This window comes from Ursus maritimus, unplaced genomic scaffold (genome assembly GCF_017311325.1).
Source record: "Ursus maritimus isolate PB19 unplaced genomic scaffold, ASM1731132v1 scaffold_17, whole genome shotgun sequence".
Classification (NCBI taxonomy): Eukaryota; Metazoa; Chordata; class Mammalia; order Carnivora; family Ursidae; genus Ursus; species Ursus maritimus.
Window position 1 is genome coordinate 54076710 of NW_024424119.1, and position 21450 is coordinate 54098159.

The following is a 21450-nucleotide window of genomic DNA, read 5'->3' on the forward strand; positions in this document are numbered from 1 at the left end:
TTTTTTTTTTTTTTTTAAATAAGACTGTTTTCGGGGAACGATTTTAGAGATATACTAAAATGAAGACAGCATAAAGAGGTCCTATATACCCTCCCACGTAATTTCCCGTATTATTAACATATTAGTATGTTACATTTGTTAAAATTAATGAACCTATACTGGCCCAACTAAAGTTTGCCCATTTTTCCTTAGGTTTTACCCGATGTCCTCTATCTGACCTAGGATCCCGCCCAAGATACCACATTGTATTTCGTTCTCATGTCTCCTTAGGCTCCTCCTTGGCTAAGACTCTTTCTCAAGCTCTCCTTGGTTTTGATGACCGTGACAGTCTTGGGGGAGTGCTGGTCAAATCTTTTGTAGGACACCCCACTATTGGGAAGTAATTTCTAATGATTAGACTGGGGATATGAGTGTTGGGGAGGAACATACTTCACATGGGTAGAGTGCTATTTTCATGACATATGAAGGATACATACTAGCAACATGATTTATGACTGTTACTGACCTTCACCACCTGGATGAGGGAGTGTTCCTCAGATTTCTCCACTGAGAAGTTACTTGCACTCATTCACCCATTCATTCATGGTTTTGAGGGTTGCCCATGTGTTGGGTTATGGACTAGACCCTGGGGATTCAAGGGAAAAAAACGAGGCATACATGGTTTCTGCCTTCACTGATCATGCATTCTAATGGAGGAAAAAATATAAAAATAAAAACTATCTCCATTTTACAGATGAGAAAATAGGCTCAGAGGGAAAGAGATTTGTCCAAGGGTATAATACGCGGTGAGTAAGGCTCAACTCGGACTCCAAAGCCAAACTCCTCTAACCACAACGCCCACTCTAAAAACCAGCCCAGAGGTCAACCAACCTGCTCATCCTTCCTCATCTTGACCTGTGTTAAGTGCCTCAGGAGAATGACAGCACAGGGGGCAGCGCCCCCCAACAGCCAGCAGGTTGGAGCCATATCTCTTAATGAGAAAATCTCTCAGCAAGTTTTGCATTTGAGCTGCCCACACGCCAGGCTCTCAACACATTACCTAGTGTTGGTAGAAGGAGACACAATACAAACAAGGTTGGATTCGTTTCATATTTAATACTTAAGTGCTGAAAATGATAGAAACTTTTTCTTTCTTAATGAAAAGAAATAGATAACTTTGTAAAAGTCAGAAAATGCCAGTGTCCCTTTGATCCCATCCTAGATTTTCCTGCTGTCAGCTGGCTCCAGCGTCAACAGTGCAGGATGCATTTCTGAACTCCAGGTATTTGAAAGTAGAACACATGATTGCATATATAATAATTAACAGCGTGATTGAAAGGGTTTTGTCTCACTCTGAGCACAGCTGTTTCCTCCTGACCCCGGGCCAATATTAAGAGAAAGTCAACATATTTACAAACGAGATTTAATAATGCTCACAAGAATAGAGTTTGCCCTCAAATAGGGAAACGACACATTGTTTTGTTTCAAAAGGTTATAAATGCGGTGCCTGAAAAATCCAGCAGGTAAGCAACAGGACGAATAGAGTCTGTTTTTGGAACGGTCTGCTAGCAAATAAGCAAACTTCCATCCAGGAAGCGTTTTGTTGGGGCGGCAGGCGGGGGGTGGGGGGGGAAGGGGGTACGGAGGGGACAGCGCTATTTACATCCCATTCTGCACTTCTCCCTTTTGCCACCCTTAGTACCGTCTGTTCATCTTCTTGAACTTCTCGTAGTGATAGTCGTCAGTGGCCTTCTCATTAGCAGGACGCTTGCGGTTAGGAGGGGACCCTGCAAAGCACAAGAGGGAAAGCCATTTGCCAAACTGGAAGCCGCTGAGAGGTTTTAGCTCTGCTTAGGCTGGGACCACGCCTGTCTCACTCCCCCACAGGAGCCCCAGGTGCCTACCCTTGGGGATAGGAACACAGTAGGGCGGCAGTAAACACTTGTTATTTTCACTCGTGAATGACAATAAACAGAGGGTGGAGTCAGGTGACTGTATGGTGACGCGACAGCAGACGAGGTGACCAGTCAGTGGGTGTGCCACTGCAGTGACAGTTTGTACAAAGCCTGGTGCTCAGTGCTTTCAGATACAACTTCTTTTACCCCTCACAGCGATTCTAACAGGGGCACGTTGCCATCACTGTCCGGAGAGCTTAGGTGACTTCCTCAAGGTTGCTCAGAAAGTGAAGGGAGGTTGAGAGTCGAACCCGAGTCTGGGGACTCCAAAGTCCTTGCTTACTACGTGTGAGTAACACAAAGCTCTGGGAATCGAAGACTATGCAACCAAGATGTTACAGAAAATCATTTCTCAAGTGGGAGGGAGGGGAAAACAACAGCCTGGATTTTTCAGAAGCCTCAGCAACTTCAGCATTTCCTGAGATCATCCTGTTGTAGATGAAAAAGGAGAAGCCCCCCGGTGCTGGTTAGCATGAGGGAAAGGGGCACCGCTGGATGCTGCCAGTGGGGGAACGAATCGCCCCACGTCTAGGGGAGCCTTTAGGACTTCTTGGCATGTAGCCTAAGTACATGATATAGGCAAATACAGTGTTTAAATAGGGAAAAATGAGTGGCACTGAGGTGGCTCAGCAGTTAAGCGTCTGCTTTCGGCTCAGGTCATGATCATGGGGTGCTGGGATCGAGTCCTGCGTTGCACTCCCTGCTCAGAGAAAAGTCTGCTTCTCCCTCTCCTTCTACCCCTCCCCCTGCTTCTGTGCACACGCACGCACGCGCTCTCTCTCTCAAATAAATAAAATCTTATAAATAAATAAATAGGGAAAAATGAGAAACCACCTAAGTGTCCAACCAGGGGAACTGCAGTATATCCATACAATAGAACATGAGATGGCCACTGACCAGGAAACTATGTATTTACTGTCACAGAGAGACAAGCAGGGCACACTACTGAGTAAAACACTATGCGATTGTATTAAAAATGTATACAATATATCTTTCCAATACACATGTTTTTTTAAAGTCTGCAAGGTTATCCATAAAGATGTCAACAGCGCTCATCTTTGGGTGACATTGTGAGTAATTCTCAATTTATTTTTGATTATTGAAATGTCCTAACTTTTCAAGTCTCTATTCTCTTTGATAGCCCAGTGAATCCTCAGAGCAACCCCAAATGGTTGGTTTTATGATGATCCCCATTTACAGGTGAATAAAGCGAGGCTTGGAAAGGGGAAGGCAAATGGCCATGGTGCGGAGAATGGAGTGGAACCCAGGTGCGCTGGCCCCAAAGCCCAAGCTCCACCCGTGCCGACGCCACCCTGCCTCCACGGGCTTCTGCTGTACTCACGCTCAGGCTCTGGCTTCTCCGTGTCACCCACTCTCAAGGGTCGGGCTTTGGGCTCTTCTTTGTTTCTCCGTATGGGGGCATTGAGCTCCTCGTGGTAAACTGAATCAAAAGAGACCAGGGGACACGTCAGACAAGATACGGGAACCAGGGGACCTCCCCCATGGGGCAGAGCTACTCCCCCAGAAAAGCTCACATCGGTTGTGCTGCACGTAATTCACGGCCATGTTGGTAGGCACGAAAGATGTCTCGCTGTCTTTCTTCTTGTTCTGTTGCTCTGCCAGCAGGCGGGCCTTGGCATCCTCCGTGGAAATGATATTTTTTATTTTAGCGCTGCGGGGAGAAAGGAGCCATGCCATGTATTAGATCGTCTCACCTTTGGTCCTCAGACAGAACTGACGGTCAGGCTGGAAGCCCACTGGTGCACAGGGAGATCCTCTCAGGGAGCACAGTGTCCTACAGCCGACCAACTCTCCTACAGTCACGTTCTCACATGTTCTCACAGCTGTCGGCGATGCAGGACATACTGTCCTCTTCTGATCAAGAGGAAACTGAGCCTCGGAGAGGAAAAGAGAACTGCCCAGGTCTCAGAGCTAGTAAGGCCAGAAAAGAGGCGAGAACCCAGAAGTCTCCCCACTTCCTGCTACATCCAAAGAGGATTCTGAACATCGTATTTCTTCCATTACAATCCCGTGTTAGAGCAGATGTTCTCCAAAAAATAAAAAGGAGGATCATGGGGTGGGTAAACCTTTGACATTGCTCCTGCTAGAATAAAAGAGAGGAATACAAGGGTCTGATTAGAACAGCTGAAGAGCTGTGAACAAAGATTAAACAAACACCTGTATACAAACACCAAATCATTATGTTGTATACCTGAAACCAGTATAATGTTACATGTTACCTATATCTCAATAAACAAAACATCACACTTTTGCGTTCAGGAGACTTTCCCTTAAGTCTAACAACACTGACCAATCCTTCAGACATACTGTGGGCACACAAGCATCTCAGCCGGATGGAGAAAATATAGTTATTATGTGTGGGTTTCCAAGGAGACAGGTAAGAAACAGTCCCCTTCACTTCTTTGGTGGGCTAGGGGCAGGAGAGGGGCCAGACCAGGGGTCTGAAACGTACTCGATGCCTAGGTCCACCTCGGGGATGCCGCTCAGCATCTGGTTGGAAAGCATCTCTTCGGTCTTCTTTGCTGAGGAAACACGGATGTTTTCTGGAAGTTCGTAAAGACAGTCCTCTGCATTCTTCGGCTTGACTTTCTGTTCCTCGTGTTCCACAATCCCCTTCCTCTTCTTCAGCTCTGTCTCAATGTACTTCATCCTGAAATGAGAAAACCACAGGCCTCAGGGAGAGGCAGGAGGCTCACAAAACCTGTCTTGAAAATGAGTGGTCCTCAACACTGGCCCACAGAGCAGGGATGGTCCATGAAGTTTCCATCAGTCCGTGGAAAAATGAGAAACATTAAAATAACTTGAGTTTTTTCATCAAGCAAAACTTTTTCAGCTTAAAGCGCCAACCTCTATTATGAGATTATGCCCTCCCAATCTACCGGTGTTAATACAGGCAAGGTTTGCTGGAGACAGAAAGGGAATGGTAGACGGTAGTCATCTGTGTAACGGCCTTGTTAGCAAAAAAGTGGGCAAGTCCAATGTTTACTCCTACAGTGTTTAGGAAAAATATTACTAGTCAAGGAATCTAAAATCCCAAGAACCACTTTTTAAAGAATTTTTTGAAAAGCCTGGGAGGTGGGGTGACAGGGGCCAACTTTGCTGCCTTTGAATAATTTTAGAAATGTCATCTGCGACTAAACATCTTGCACTCTGTCTAACCCTAAATCGCTCACAGCTAGACTGATACCCACATGTCAGCATCCTCGTCCCTTCGGTTGGTTTCTGCGGAAAATGATGTCCCCAGGTGGAGGTCTTCCTCTTCGCTGATCCTAAAAGGAGAAGCAATGAAGCAGAGTCTTAAAGTCACAATTCAGTGAGGCTGAGCTTGATAGTATATAAATAAAACACACACAGAAAGTACATCCTGCTTATGGTTGGGAAAAAATATGTATGGGATATGTAAATAGAAGACACAGAAGCAAGCAAACCGTTGGCCTCTGGAGATTTTTCTGGGGAGTGAGTAGATACTTTAATTTCTTATTTTCTATTATTTTTTTATAATTGTGTTTTTGTGTGCTTCTTAAAAAAGAAAAACAAAACTTGCACACGGGTTTGAAACACACTCAACAATGCACCTTTACAAAAGGCGAGTATCCGTAGCACACTAAGCTAACTTTTCAAGAGTTTTTGCTTTGGGGGCGCCTGGGTGGCTCGATCGGTTGAACATCTGACTCTTTTTCTTTTTTTTTAAGATTTTATTTATTTGAGAGAGAGAGCACATACACGGGGAGGGGCAGAGGGAGAAGCCGACTCCCCACCTGAGCAGGGAGCCTGATGCGGGGCTCGATCCCAGGACCCTGGGATCGGGACCTGCACTGAAGGCAGATGCTTAACCGACTGAGCCACCCAGGCGCCCTGAGCATCTGACTCTTGATTTCGGCTCAGGTCATGAACTCTGGGTCATGGGACTGAGCCCCACACTGGGCTCCACGCTTAGCAGGGAGTCTTCTTGACAGTCTCTCTCTCCCTCTCCCTCTGCCCTTGCCCCAGCGCATGTGTGGGCATGCATTCACACTCTCTAAAATAAAAAAAAAAAAAAAAAAAAAAAAAAAAAAGTTTTGCTTTCATTTGTTTTTAAGCTACCGACCCTTCATAAAGCACACAGGATACTTCAGGATATCCCACTAAAGCTGCTGCTGCAGGCCCCAGCTATCTGGGGTCACACAGACCCAGGCAGGGGTTACAGGTTAGTGTGTGTCTCAGCGAGGTCTGCACTTACTTATCTTTGCCTCTTTCTTTCAGTTTCTTCATGTCCACCATACCGCCTGTCTTCATCTGAAAGGGATCATCCTACAGAAAGAAAACACAGCTGAGAGGAAGCGTCTATATAACTGGCAGTGGACTTTTTTTTTTTTTTAAACACAATCACCCACTGGAGAGCAGCCACAGCTCCCCGTTACCCACGGAGGCCCCCACAACTCACCACTAGGGTGGTCTCTTCTTGTACCTTCTCTCCCACCAGCAGGGCCACAGCACTGAACGAAAACAAAAGGGAAGAGAGAGAGAGAGAAAGAGTGAGTAAGAGTGAGAGACAGAGAGAGACAAAAATTACATAATTGAGATATGAGGAAAAACACTCAGGAAGTTTATACGTTGCAACATTAGAGTAAAGGCAAGATCTGAGGAGTGGGCACTAAAGCCAGCTGGAAAAGCCTACGAGCATAAAACAGAGTTGGGCAAGCACTTTAGATGCTGGGTGGGGCGTACGCTGAAGTGGTACACTCTCCTAAAAAGCCATTTAACATTATCTTGGCTTGGAAATCTCATTTCTAAGATTTTGCCTTTGGGGAACACGAAGCTGAAGACAAATGTAGAAAAATACCCATCACACCCTTATTTGGTGAACATTTACAAATGACCTACTGTTCTCTACAAATGACCCCTAAGTAGGGGATTAGTTGACAAATTATGGCAAATGCAAGTGGTGGGCTAATACGCAGCCACTAGAAAGGATTTTGGAAAAATAAACCACAATGTTAATGCCTGAACTGTGAAAATGAGTTGAAAAACAGCATAGAAGTGCTCACAATCTTTACAAAAGAGAGAAAGAAAACAGATTGGCCAGAACATTAAATGTTAACACTGGTTACCTGTAGATGGGAGAATTATGGGTGCTGCTTATTTTTTTGATTACACTTTTCTAAATTTTCCAAACTCTTAACAATCAATGTGCATTTCACAATCGGGTGCAATAAAAACACGAGTTAATAACCCGTTTCTGCACCTCTGGGGCAAACCTCAAGAGCACACAGCTCAGGCCATCTCCTGGTTAAACGTCTTTAAAGAACGCTGGACTCCTTTCAGGGCAGTGGAAGGTGTACAGTGTGTTAAGAGAAGAAGCTCTGTCTGAGGAGATAGTTGTGTGGGAGATCCAGGAGGGGGCGTGTCTCTGTCAGCTCCGCCTCCTCCTCCTTCGGGTCCCCCAGCGATACCCACCTCACCCCGTTGGGCCTCTTCCTCAAGTTTTGCACCTCGCGGGTCTCTTCTAGCTTTAATCTGGAAAAAGGCAACGCACAGACTGAGAGACCCTCCGCGGAACTCAGACTCAAAAGGCAGCTTCGACGGGCACCCCTGCCCAGATGCTGAGCCGCCGGCACAACGTTCCAGAAGGCGACCCTGCGCTTAGACCCACTGGGTGTCAGATCCACCGTGCATCCTGGGGACACCTCTCCCAACTGTGCGGCCCTGGGGCGGCGGCCTCATCCCTAAGAGCCTCAGTTTTTGTCTGCAGAAAGGGACGACAATCTCGGCTCACAAAGAGGAGCCTGGCCGGTGATTAAGTCTCACAGCCGGCTCTCTCTTCTTGCCCCTTGGAAGCCCCATCCCAAACGCACCGAACCTCCTCTGAGTCCTGCTCATCTTCTTCCGACTCTGAGTCGGCCCGGCGCCGGCGGAAACTCTTGCCGGTGACCGGCATGGTCCCGCCCGCCCCGCGGTCCGGCCGCCGCGCCCCTGTACAGTGGCCCGGGCTGCTTCCGGCGCGCAGCAGTGAGGTCAGAGCGCACAGCGCTTAGCGCACAGCTCCGGCCCCGCCCGGCCCCGCCCCAAACTTTCCTGGCCCCGCCCCCTGCCTGCACTATCCGCCTGGCCCCGCCCCCATCCGTGGCGTCCCCCTCTCCCGATTGGGCGGCCGAGGGGGAGGAGGCGGGCCGCGGCCAGCGGGCCCCACGGCCCTGCGCGGTGCAGCTGTGGGTGCGCTTGACTGACAAGGCAGCGGCGGCGCGGTTGCGACGGCAGGTGAGTTCCGGGCCGCCGCCGGCTGCTTCGGGGGGCCGGCCCTCTCCGAGCAGGGACTGTCACAGCCTGGCTTCGGGCCGGGTAGGGCCTGGCCCTGCCAGGTGCGCAGAACGCCGCTGCCAGGTGAGCGGAGCCCGGGAGCCCTGGCCGCCGCCGCCTTCTCCCCTCCTTCGGCCGGCGCCCAGGGGGTGTCCTCTGGGGCCCCGATGCCGCACTTGGAGCCCTGAGGTGTCGTTACTTCTCCGGAAGGGGGGCCGCCATCTCTTTTATTTCTGCGGGGCCTGACCCAGCGTTGAAAACACGAGTGTGGCGTGTCGGGGCGCTAACTTATTTCCCCCGGGTCTGGGCCCTGACGTGCATTTTTTTCTTTAGGGATAAAAGATGACCACTTCTTCGCAGTGGTGAATTAAAGTCCGGGCGCCGACTGCCCCTCTAATGGTGGCTTCCAGCCACTTCATCCCCGCGTCCGATGTTTTTGAACGTACTCCGGAGTGTTTGAGGGGAGGGGGCCCCTCCTCGTGTGCTTGCCGGCCTCCTCCCCGGACCTTCAGGGGCCTTGTTTTCATCCTTTGTCACGAGTACTGTCGCCGTGCCCTCCGCCCTTTCCACCCCGAGGATGCTGTGAGGATTAAGTTTATTTGAAAACAAACAAACAGGCATCAACGAACGCTTAGGAAATAGCAAAATGTATCAGTGATGGCTTACAGGACTTTTAGGAACCTCTGGAACAGTTTTCCTTTTCTCAGTATAGGCCGGTCCTTTTCTTTGAAAGCACTGCCCCTTATTAAGCCCTACTATGTGGCAGGCACTGGGCTAGGCATTATCTCCGTGAACTCCCACAGCAATCCTATGAAGCAGATCGAGTTATTTTTCATTTTGCAAACGAGGAGACTTTGGTTCAGAGAGGTGATAGGTGCTTAAGCTTACACAGCTGGAAGGTGGAGCGGGGATCAGGGGCAGGCCCCCCTCTGCTGCAGGTTCTGCACAGTACCTAGCACAGTAGCAGCTCAGTAAATGTTTGCTGCAGCTGCTGTTATTATAGCTCATCGGCTGGGGGGAGGGGCTGACAGAGACTGTTTTGGTTTCCTCTTCTGGAAGACCATTCAGACGCAGGGCAGCACTTCTGGAATGCCTTCCTTTTCTCTGGAACAGTCTCTTCCTGAGATTGCTGTTCTCTCCCTTGGACTGAGACAAATGAACTCAGGACTTCTTGGAACAGCTTTTTGGCATTGGTCAAAAGCCATATATTAAAATCTCAAAGTCTTGCCTTCTGCAGTCTGGCTCAGCCAACCCCAGATGCACCTGGGAATCACTGGACACCCTGTCCCTGCTGGCTGAAGGGGAGGCTCCCCAGGAGTTGCTGCAGGAACCCAGGGAGTCCATGTTTGCAGACATTACCCTTTTAGAGGTGGCTCTGGTTTTGCCCACCTAGCAACCCTCCCCCTAGGACGTACTGGACAGCACTAAGGAGAGGGCTAGAAAGCCAAGGACATTTCTGGACCCTTCTCCTCTGACATCCCAGGGAGGAGCGTCGGGTACAAATGAGCTGGCCCTGCTTGGCGGGGCCAGAAATGCCCAGTGCTGCGCACCCTCTGGGCTGTGGCAGATCTCACTGAGACCTGTGTAGCGAGGCAGTGCTGGGAAAATAGCAGCTGTGAATGTGGCAGTGGGTGGCCAGGCTACGGGGCTGCAGACCCTCTTAAGTCTTGCTGGGCCTTTTTTTGGGGGGTGAGATGAAACTGCTTCTCAGAGGGAGCCTCCAGGAAATGTGGGTTCTCTTCAGTTCAGAGATGTGTCATGCTTTAATTTTGAGAGTTTGGTTGTTTAAGGAAATGTACGTGTTTGGCTTGAATTTGGGTTGGTTCACTAGCTCCTTTCTGGAGCCGGGCTTGTTTCAGGGTTCAGTGGACATTAATGTAGGTAGATTTGGGATGTAGCAACACAATTGCAGTTCGCAACCTGGCTGTAGTAAGTGTTCGGTATTTGTTGGACTAATTTACTTAGTCAGATATTTACTGAGCTTTTACTGAATAGAGCAGACACTGATCCAGGTGCTTGAAGTATGCCAGGGAGCAAAAGAGACGAAAGATCCCTGATCTAGTGGACTTTGGGTTCTTGTTTGTTTGTCTGTTTATTTAGATTTTTTAAAAATTAATTAGAGAGAATGAGAGCATGAGCAGGGGAGGGGGTGAGGGGGTGGGGAAGAGCAGAAGGAGAGGGACAAGCTGACTCCATGCTGAGGGCGGGGCTCGATCCCAGGACCCTGAGATCATGACCTGAGTTGAAATCAAGAGTTGCAGGCTTAACCACCCGAGCCGCCCAGGCGCCCCTGGACTTTAGGTTCTAATAACATAAGTATGCAGAGTATAGCAGAAGTTTATGAGTGGTATGGAAATACAGTGAGGCAAGGGAATCATGAGTGGGAGGGGGGATTGAGTTGCAAATTTAAATTGGTGTATTCTCATTTGGGATTAGGTCAGTAACACGATAAAGCAGTGGAACTGAGTTATAGGTCCTGACCCGCAGTTCAAGCCCCTGTTCTGCCACCTTACCATGTGACTCTGGGCAGGAGCCTTCCCTTCTCGGAGCCTCTTTCCCCCACTGGAGTCCCTATTCTGTCATTTCCTGGCTCTGTGACCTTTGGCGTGAACCTCTCTGACCCTTCTGCTTTGCGGTTTTAGGGGTCTTAGTCTGAGTTTCTGCTTATACTTATGCACTCCAGGGTTTGTGGCTTCTCAGTGACTGGGGTCCAGTCAAGGCTTCCAGCCTGCTAACCCCCAGAGACTGCCAGCCTGGGGTGGCCCCAAACCCATGCCCTCTCCAATTAACTGACTCTTCCAGAGCCTGGGAACAAATTGCAGTGCCAGGCTTCAGAGGTGTTACCGTAGACTTCAGGAGTTTAAGTTGAGCAGAAAAATGCTGTGAAGCATGACTCAGAAGTGGCTCTTGTGAGGGAGGCCCGAGGAAGCTGCCCTCCAGATGTAGGTGTTTGGCTTGGAGGAAGTGAAGATCACCCCCACCAGGCTGGTTGGGGCTGTTGGGGAGACTGTGGAGCTGACAGTTCAGAGCACTGACTTCAGGGTGGGCAGTCCCAAGTTCAAATTCTGGATCAGAGGCTCAGTAGCTGTGTGACCTCCAGCCAGTTACTCCACCTCTCTGAGCCTCAGCCTCTCCTCCTTTAGTGATGGAAGTGGAGATGGGTTTAGCTCCCAGTTGTTGCCTGCCCTCCAGGATAGTGGTAAGGATTCAGTGAGGTCTGTGTCAGTGCATGGGGCCATTCTGGGCAGGGGCTAGGTGGGTAAGGCTAGGTGGGTAAGGCAAACTGGAGGTGTGGGAGAACGGAGGTGTGGGGGAAGCAAGACTTGTCAAGGCAGGAGGCTGAGGGAGTCAGGAGGTTGTTGGATTCTTAGGGAATTAAGGCTGGGTTGGCGGAAGGGATGTATTTGGGCTTTAGGGGAAATGGAGTCGCTTGGAAGTAGGACAGAGAGAAGAGGGCAGGAGGGAGGGAAGGATCATGCTCTGAGGGCCAGAGGGTCACGGAGGGGTGTGGGCAGGTATGTGGAGTGTGGGATGGCTGGTATAATAAGGATCAGGGCAGGTGTCTGTCTGTGTTGGCGCGGGCTTGGCTGCATCCCCTCTCCTGTCCTAAGGAACTGGCCTCCTAACTGGGAGGAGGAGGTAGCCAGAAATGCCAGGAAGATGATGAGTAATGGGCACCCTAGGCCTGGTCTGAGCGGCTGATGCCAGGCCCAGAGGTGCTGCCTGCCTGCCCGCCCCCTGGCTGGGGGCACTTTCCCCCTTCCTTGCTGCAGGCCCCAGGGAGGGAAAAGTGCTCAGTGTCCCTCAGGCTGAACCCTCTCAGAAGCCTCACCGGGGCCTGCGATGGGTGGGCTCTGGGCCAGACCTGCCAGGGCCTCCCTCCCCCAGCTTTCTCTGCCCCAGGAGAGGAGGCTGGCCTGGCCAGTGAGGAGGGGGAGGTGCCTTGCTGACTCCCAGCAGCACAGCTTCTCCCGGAGGGCCTGTTCCCGGGGGCCAGCTCCCCCGGTAGCATAGGTTGGTTTCCCTTTCAGTCTTTATTAAGTGCCTGCTGTGTGCTCTCCAGTTATTTGCACAGAGGCAAGAGTGGGAAGCGCCGTGAAGGCAGATACAGCCGGGCTCCCTCCTCACTGTGTCGCTTCCTCACTGTATGGTCTTGGGCAAATGGCTTCCTGTGTCTGGGCCTCCATTCTTCCTCCCTAAGATGAGAAACAGCTTTCCTTACGTGAAGCGTGTAGGAGAAGCACTGGGCATAGCGCCTGGTCAGAGTCAGCGCTGTCCTGGGCCACAGAGCCCTGGCTGAAAAGCGGGTGGAGGGCACCCTTGGGCGTGTCACTCACATTCCTACCCGTCTCTGTCCCCTGATCTATAAACCATGGCCAGAAACACAAATTATCACACAGAACATTTCTGAGCGTCCTTACTTGTAAATACAGACCCTGAGCCCCCCTGGAAGTCTGCGTGATCCGAATGCTAAATCCTCCCTATGCATTGTCTCCCTGCACCCTCCCGCAACACTAGTTGCTGTCTCTGTCCCCATTTCACGGATGTGGAAACTGAGGGGCGACTGATTCATTTAAAGACACACAGCTTGCGAGTGACCAGCAAGGCGCTGAACGCAGGGCTAGCTGTCTCATTGCCTTCTGGAATTAGGGTCAGCCCCAGGGCTAACGTATGTGAAGCATCCGACTCGGGGAAGACCGCAGGAAAAGGTGGCTGCCGCTAGTACCGATCGCATCCCTGGTGGCTACGTATGGCTACCCTGGGGTTGAAATATGGGCCTCCGTGCCCCATGAGGGCAGGGCCCAAACCTGGCGTGTGTGCCATTATCCCAAGCCAAGCCAGTTGGGCACCAAGATAAAACGAAGTGAAAGCTTCTAGCCAGTGGAGATAAGTGGAGTGCAGCCCTTGTAGACCAGGCGCTTCTGGCGTTTCAGGTCCTGCGTGCGGAAGAGTAAACACCCAAAGTTTACAGTACTACCACTCAACTTTGCCCTTTTTAACCATCAACTTTGAAAAAATGTTACCAACCCTCAAACTTTCTATGTTGGCCATGCTCGGACACTGCTGGTAGCAGATAAATTTATATAGCGGATCTAGAGGGAAGTTGGTCAATATGTATCCAGAGTCTTAAGCACATACATTTTGACCTAGTAATTTTTCCTGGGTCAAAGATACAGTCAAAGATTTATATTTCAAAATATCTCTCACTGCCTTATTTATAATGGCAACACACACACACACGCACACACACACACACACACAAATACCCTAAGTGTCCAAGAGCAGGAAAGCAGCTAAGTAAGGTGTAGCTTAAATTGTATGTGAGGTATTAGCCATTAGAAACGAAGTTGTTGAAAAGAAGTTTAGTGATAGGAGAAATGTACATGGTATAAACAGAAAAACCTAGTATACAAACTGTATCTGTTATATTCTAGTGTCGTTATTTAAATTAGGCACTACACACAAACGAGACTTACTAACACAGTAACCCCCCCCCCCACAGGATCGCAGGTGATTTTTATGCCATTTTATGTTTGTCGGTGTTCTCCAACTTTTACAGAGGTGTATCGTCATTGTATTGAAACCACAGAAAAAGCCTTTTTCTATTTCCAGGGTAGGTGGGAGGAGAGGAAAAATTTTAACCCAATACGGAAGTTAATGAGCCAAAAGCAAAGGTGTTAAGAGCAGATCTCAAGCAGATGAGTCACGTGGTGAAAGGTTATACTTTGAAGCCACTTGGGTAGCAACTGTGCCACTTCCTCTCTGAGAACTTCGGGGGGGGGCACTCAGATGCTGCCCCCTCTCTAAAATGGACCTCAGGTGTCCTGGTCACACTCTGGGGGTCTGGAGAGCCCCGAGGGGATGGAGGTTGTGCTCCCCCAGTGTTCTCTCGGGGATTGGGGGAAAAGCAAGGGCCCAGGAGGGACACCTTACGTACCAAAGAGGCCAGACACGTGTTCTTTTTATTTTGGAAACTTTAAAGGTAATTACAAGTAACCTATCAGGTCGTGTATTACAAAAGCAACATCAGTTCATTGTTAAAATGCAGACAAACAAGAAAGGAAGGGGCACCTGGTGGCTTGGTTGGTTAAGCGTCTGCCTTTGGCTCATGTCATGATCCCAGAGTCCTGGGATGGAGCCCCACATCAGGCTCCTGGCTCAGTGGGGAGTCTGCTTCTCCCTCTCCCTCTGCCTCTCCCCCTGCCCATGCTCTCTCTCTCTGTATCTCTCTGTCTCAAATAAATAAATAAAATCCTTAAAAAAAAAAAAGGAGGAAACAAAAATCACTTGATTCCATCCCCCCAGGAATGATGATAGCATAGTTGTTGTAGGCACAAAGCAAGATTAGTTTACCAAAATGGAATTTTCCTATGATAGTGTTTTATAGCTTTTTGTACTTTTGAGCCATCCAGCAAGTATTTACTGAGAAGTCACTGTTCCAGGTGTCATTCTGGGTATTTGGGATACAGCAGTAAACAAAACTGATCCCTGCCCTTGGGGGGGTATGGTGCTTACATTCTGAAGAGGAAACAGGCATTAGACAGAAAAACAGGTAAATGATGAAAATGATTACTGAGCACGCCAGGTATGGGCCAGGATGAGCAGAGGGCCTTCCCTCAGAGAGAGGATGGTGGGGGAGGGTGGGACTGCATTCAGCAGGGTGGCCAACAGATGCCTTTCCTGGTCAGGGGACAGTGAAGTGGAGAGAGGACAGAGACAGTGGACAGCATGGTAGGGCCCAATGGGGACCAGTCTCTTTCCTGGTCATTGTATATTTCAATTCATCATCATTCTCTGCCCCTCCCCCCTTATTTATTTGTTTGTTTGTTTATTTAAAGTAGGATCCACACCCAGCATGGAGCCCAACGTGGGGCTTGAACCGTGAGATTAAGACCTAAGCTGAGATCAAGTCTGGCGGTTAACTGACTGAGCCACCTAGGCCCAACATCCCCATTCTAAAATTTCTTTTTAATGGTGTGATACTCTCTCTCTCTGCAACTTCTGAAAATTTTATTTTTGAAAATTTTATTTTGAAATTTTATTAAAATATATATAAAATGTAGCATCTTAATCATCTTTGGTGCACGGTGCGGTGGCATTAAGCACATTCCCATTGTTGTGCAACCATCACCCCCCATCCATCTCCAGAACTCTCCCTTCTTCCCAAACTGAAACTTTGCCCCCATTACACATGACTCCTCCCTCTCCCTGGCAACCGCCATTCTACTTTCTGTCTCTATGGATTTGATTAAGTAGCTCATAGAAGTGGAATCGTATAGTATATATCTTTTCGTGTCTGGCTTATTCTACCTACATAATGTCCTCAAAGTTCATCTTTGTTGTAGCATGAGTCAGAATTTTCTTCCTTTTCAAGGCTAAATAATATTCTGTCGTATGGATAGAGCACATTTTGTCTATCCATTCATCTTTTGTTGGACCCTTGGGTGCTTCCTCCTTTGGTTCTTGTGAATAGTGCTGCTACGAACACGGGTGTACGAATATCTATTCAAGTCCCTGCTTGCAGTGCTTTGGGGTGTATATCAAGAAGTCGGGGGCACCTGGGTGGCTCAGTTAAGTGTCCGGCTATTGGTCTCAGCTCGGGTCTTGATCTCAGGGTTGTGCGTTCAAGCCCCATGTTGACTGTAGAGATTACTTAAAAATAAAATCTTGGGGCACCTGGGTGGCGCAGTTGTTAAGCGTCTGCCTTTGGCTCAGAGTGTGATCCCAGCATTCTGGGATCGAGTCCCACATCAGGCTTCTCCGCTAGGAGCCTGCTTCTTCCTCTACCACTCCCCCTGCTTGTGTTCCCTCTCTCGCTGGCAGTCTCTCTCTCTCTCTCTGTCAAATAAATAAATAAATAAATCTTAAAAAAATTAAAATAAAATCTTTTAGGGGCACCTGGCTGACTCCATCCATAGAGTGTGTGGTCTTAGTCTCAGGGTCGTGAGGTCAAGCCCCACGTTGGTCATGGAGTCTACTTAAAAATAAAATAAAATCTTTAAAAAAATAAAATAAGGGGCTTTTAATCAACTTTATTGAGATAAACTTTGCATACAGTAAAATGCATGCACTTTAAAGATGTCGTTCCTAAGATTTGACAGGTATAGGGACCTAAATCCCACCCCAATCAAAATCTGGAACATTCTACCACCACAGAAAGTTCCCTCTTGCCTCTTTACAGTGTAGCCTCACTCTCTGCCCCAGGCAACCACTGACCCAGTTTCTAACACCTTAGATTAGTTTTGTCCGTTCCGAAGTTTTATATGAAGAGAATCCTGGAGTGTGTACTCTTTTGTATCTGACTTCTTCTTTTGCTCAGTTTAATGTGCCTGGACCCACGTGGCTGTGCGGACCTGGGGTTCTTTTTGATGCTGAGTAGTGTTCCATTCTCTGAACAGCATGTTACTTGGCTTCAGTCTCCTGTCATTGGACCCTCGGAGGTCTTTGCAGTTTCGGGCTGTTATGTATAAAGCTTCTACGAACGTTTGTGTGCAAGTCTTTGCATGGAGCTATGTTCGCGTTTCTCCTGGGTGAATACCAATGGTGGAGTTGCAGGGTCACGTGATAAGTGTATGCTTGACTTTGGAGGAAACTGCCAGGCTATTTTCCAGCTTTTGATATTATTCTGTAGTCCTATCAATATGGGCAAATGCCTTCGCATCTTCAGCAACACCTGGTATTGAAGATTTTATTAGTTCTAGATGTTCTTGGCAGTGTGAGATGTTATCTCGCAAACAATGTTGAGCGTGCTTTCATTGATTTGGTGGCCATTCTTACTTGGGGCAGTACCCACTCAATCCTTCACCCGTTTCACAAAAGTGGACAGTTTATCCTTCTTTGGGTTGTAAGAGTTCTTTATGTATTTCGGATATTTGATAGATTCATGTACTGTGAACAGAAAAATTTTCTCCCAGGCCGTAGCTCGCTTTGTCATTCCCTAACAGCATCTTGTGAAAAGAAAAATGTTTAATTTTTTAAAAGTCCAACTCTTCAATGTTTCCTTTTATAATGACCACCTTTCGTGTCGTAGGCCTTGGCGGACTCCAGAGTTGCCAAGATTCTCTCCTGCGATTTCCTCTACAAGGTCTAGAGTTCGAATGTTTGCTGTTGTTAAGTCTGAGGTCAGGAGAGCTGGCAGCCTGGGCTGCACCGGGGCTGGTCGTGGAAGGGGGGTCCGGGATGTGGGGTGGCGCGGGTCACCCCCGCTGAGGGAGGGGCATCGGCGGCAGCACCCTGCTGCCTCCACAGCCGGACCTCGAAGGCTCTGCGGGCTTTACAAAGTTCCCAAACCAAGGGTACAGAACATCGGTGGACAGGGGGCTCGAAGTCAGTTCCCGGCTGTAGGGGAATCTAGATTGGGAATGTGGATGTCAGGCAAGTCCCGTTCCTCACAGATTTGTCGTCTCCGGAGCAGCCAGGTGCTTCCCCAGAATGAACGAGCCTGTGTAGGTGGGACAGTTCAGAGTTTTAATCAAAGGAGGTGGTGTTGGGGCACCTGGGTGGCTCAGTCGCTAAGCTGTTAAGCGTCTGATTTCGGCGGCTCAGGCCATGATCTCAGGGTCGTGGGATCGAGCCCCATGGCAGGTGCCCCCTCAGCGGGAAGTCTGTCCCTCTCCCTCCCCCTCCATTCCCACTCATTCTCTCTCTCTCTCAAATAAACAAATAAATAAATAAATAAAATCTTAATAAAAAAGAAAGAAAAGAAAAGAAAGCATGAATTTCCGGAAACAGAAGATGAGGAAGAGAGAAAGCTTGTTAAAACCAAGAAGGACCGTTCACCTGTCGCTGTGGCAGGTAGCGATCGCATGAATGCAGTGAAGGGCGAAGAGTCGGAGGAAGGCAGGGTGCTGCCGGGGTTGAGAGCGGTGAATGTTTTATGATTCTAAGAAGTGTGTTGATAAGAACACACGCGCAAGGCTGGAAAGATGTCACTGATCATGGAGGCTCCGAGATGCGCAGCGGCGGGCGGCGGCTGCCGGGAGCCACGGCGTGCCCAGGGCCCTCCGGTGCACACGGAGGGAGGGAGCTGCGGATGCAGCAGGTGATCGAGGTGAAGGCGAGAGAAAAATGTGGAAAACCGAAGGGCTCTGAAGCTGAGCTCCGGCAGCGCCACGAGCAAATGAAGAACGAGAGGAAAAAGAATTAGGGGAAGATGTCATCAGTGTGACAATGAGAAAGCAAACGGGGCATCTCAAGGATGTATTTTAGAATAACCCGGCTCTTCCAGAACCTTGAAAAAGAACAAGAAGAAAGGGAAGATCTTTCACACTCTCTATTGACCACCAATTACACAAGGTCTATGATCCATTTCTAAATAACTTTTGTGTATGATGTGAGGGAGGCCTAAAGGTCATTTTTTGCCTCCATATAGAGAGCCTCTGTTGAAAGGACTATCTTTTGCCCGTTGAATTATACCAGTCCTTTTGTTAATTTTAATTTTTGAAGATTTTGTTCAGTTATTGGAGAGAGCACACGAGCGAGGGGGAGAGGTAGAGGGAGAAGGAGAAGCAGATGGCCCACTAAGCGTGGAGCCTAACGCAGGACTCGATCCCAGGACCCCGAGCCCCCGGCCCAAGCTGAGGGCAGACTGAACCACCCAGCTCCCCCGTCGGTACCTTTTTTGAAGTCATTCGACCACAGATGTGCGGGTGTAACTCTAGACTCTTGCTTCTACTCCCTCGAGCCATATGTCTGTCTGAGTTAAGGCCACACTGACTCGATGACTGAACCTTTATAGGAAGTCTTCAGTCCGACGGTTTAAGTCTTTCAACTTTGTGATTCTTCCACATTATTTCGGCTCTTCTAGGTCTTTTTTTCCGTATACATTTTAGAATGAGTTTGTCAGTTTCTACAAGAAAGCTTGCTGGGCTTCTGACTGACATTGCATTGAATCTGTACACCGATTGGGGCAGAATGGGTATCTTGATATTGAGTGCGCCGGTCCGTGAACATCGTGTATCTCTCCCTATATTTAGATATAATTTAATTCCGTGCATAGGAAGATTCAATACTTGCATGTCTCATGGCTGCACAGTACATCCGAGTGTGGTCGTGTCATCATCTGTCCGATGCCTGTTGCTGTTCGCTTAGATTACATCCAGTTCCCCCCATTATACACGGCGTGTATCTTTGTCATTCTGTCTTTGCACATACCCTGATTACTTACTTAGAAAAAATCGGGAGCCGTGTTAACCTTCTGGACTCTTCTTTGCTATTTACCTTCTTTAAACTGATGATTTGTGTGCAGTGAAATATGGAATGTCAGTGATCCGGGCGTATTTTGGTGAGGCCCCAACAGCACAGTGATTTAGAACAGCAGGCCGCAGACGGTGGCAGCAGGCCCAGGTTATTTTGCAGAGTACTGGAGCTAAGAATTGAAAAAAAAAAAGTTTTAATACATTGTAAAAAAAAAAATACAGAGAAGAATATGTGATCAAGATTTGACGCAGCCCAGGGGCGCCTGGGTGGCACAGCGGTTAAGCGTCTGCCTTCAGCTTAGGGCGTGATCCCGGCGTTCTGGGATCGAGCCCCACATCAGGCTCCTCCGCTACGAGCCTGCTTCTTCCTCTCCCATTCCCCCTGCTTGTGTTCCCTCTCTCAGTGGCTGTCTCTCTCTGTCACGTAAATAAATAAAATCTTAGGGGCGCCTGGGTGGCACAGCGGTTGAGCGTCTGCCTTCGGCTGAGGGCGTGATCCCGGCGTTCTGGGATCGAGTCCCACATCAGGCTCCTTCGCTACGAGCCTGCTTCTTCCTCTCCCACTCCCCCTGCTTGTGTTCCCTCTCTCGCTGGCTGGTACCTTTTTGAAGTCATTGACCACAGATTGCGGGTAACTCAGATTCTTGCTTCTACTCCCTCGAGCCATATGTCTGTCTGAGGTATAGTGCCATTCTGACTCGATGACTCGAACCTTTATATAGGTAAAGTCTTCAGTCCGACGGTAGTAAGTCTTTCAACTTTGTGATTCTTCCACATTATTTCGCCTCTTCGTCTTTTTTCCGTATACATTTTAGAATGAGTTTGTCAGTTTCTACAAGAAAGTCTTGCTGGGCTTCTGACTGACATTGCATTGAATCTGTACACCGATTGGGGCAGAATGGGTATCTTGATATTGAGTGCGCCAGTCCGTGAACATCGTAAAATTCTCTCCCTAATTAGATATAATTTAATTCCGCGTATAGGAAGATTCAATACTTGTATGTTCCCATGGCTGCACAGTACATCCGAGTGTGGTCGTGTCATCATCTGTCCGATGCCTGTTGCTGTTCGCTAGATTACATCCAGTTCCCCCATTATACACGGCGGTATCTTTGTCATTCTGTCTTGCACATACCCTGATTACTTACTTAGAAAAATCGGAGCCGTGTTAACCTTCTGGACTCTTTCTTTGCTATTTACCTTCTTTTTTTAAACTGATGATTTTTGTGTGCAGTGAAATATGGAATGTCAGTGATCCGGCGTATTTTGGTGAGGCCCCAACAGCACAGTGATTTAGAACAGCAGGCCGTAGACGGTGGCAGCAGGCCCAGGTTATTTTGCAGAGTACTGGAGCTAAGAATTGAAAAAAAAAAAAAGTTTTAATACATTGTAAAAAAAAAAAATACAGAGAAGAATATGTGATCAAGATTTGACGCAGCCCAGGGGCGCCTGGGTGGCACAGCGGTTGCCAGCCTGCCTCAGCTTAGGCGTGATCCTCGGCGCCTGGGATCGAGCCCCCACATCAGGCCCTCCGCTACGAGCCGCTTTCTTCCTCTCCCATTCCCCTGCTTGTGTTCCCTCTCTCAGTGGCTCGTCTCTCTGTCACGAAATAACAATCTTAGGGGCGCCTGCGGCACAGCCAGCTGTTCCTCGCTCACATCGAGTCCATCTCGGTTTAGCAGCTCTTCCTTCCACTTTGTTCCCCTTCGCTGGTCTCTCTCTCTCTGTCAAATAAATAAATAAATAAATCTTTAAAAAAAAATAAAAAAAATAAATAAAATCTTAAAAAAAAAAAAAAAAAAGATTGACACAGCCCGCAAGGCCTAAGTTATTTCCTGCCTGGCACTTACAGACAAGGTTTGCCAAGCCTGATCCAGAGCGCGGCTCTGTGCCAGACAATCTGATCAGGTAACCGCCCGAGACTCACTAGCTGGAGATTGACTTTGGCCAAGTCCTGTAGTTACTTTTTTTTTTTTTTTAAGATTTTTTTTTTTTAATTTGTTTATTTGACAGAGAGAGCT

At 48.6% G+C, this 21450-nt stretch overlaps 2 protein-coding genes across 8 annotated transcripts in view; one reads left to right on the top strand and one right to left on the bottom strand.

Moving 5' to 3' along the window:
- Positions 1 to 1075: 1075 nt before the first annotated feature.
- Positions 1076 to 7941, bottom strand: CUNH9orf78 (chromosome unknown C9orf78 homolog). Its single transcript, XM_008698695.2, has 9 exons — positions 7790 to 7941; positions 7392 to 7451; positions 6379 to 6430; positions 6175 to 6245; positions 5147 to 5224; positions 4408 to 4605; positions 3470 to 3606; positions 3277 to 3375; positions 1076 to 1766 (listed from the first exon to the last, which is right to left on the bottom strand). The coding sequence occupies exons 1-9, from the start codon at positions 7870 to 7872 to the stop codon at positions 1675 to 1677; spliced, it is 870 nt and encodes a 289-aa protein (XP_008696917.1). The 5' UTR covers positions 7873 to 7941; the 3' UTR covers positions 1076 to 1674.
- A 149-nt stretch (positions 7942 to 8090) lies between these two features.
- Positions 8091 to 21450, top strand: part of USP20 (ubiquitin specific peptidase 20) — a 47353-nt gene continuing 33993 nt past the window's right edge. For 6 of the 7 annotated variants that reach the window (XR_005835281.1, XM_040632058.1, XM_040632059.1 and 3 more), the window contains exon 1: positions 8091 to 8192. The gene's annotated coding sequence lies outside the window, so the exon portion shown is untranslated. Of the gene's footprint in view, positions 8316 to 21450 lie in introns of all 7 variants that reach the window. The other variant, XM_040632060.1, reaches the window with a different exon arrangement.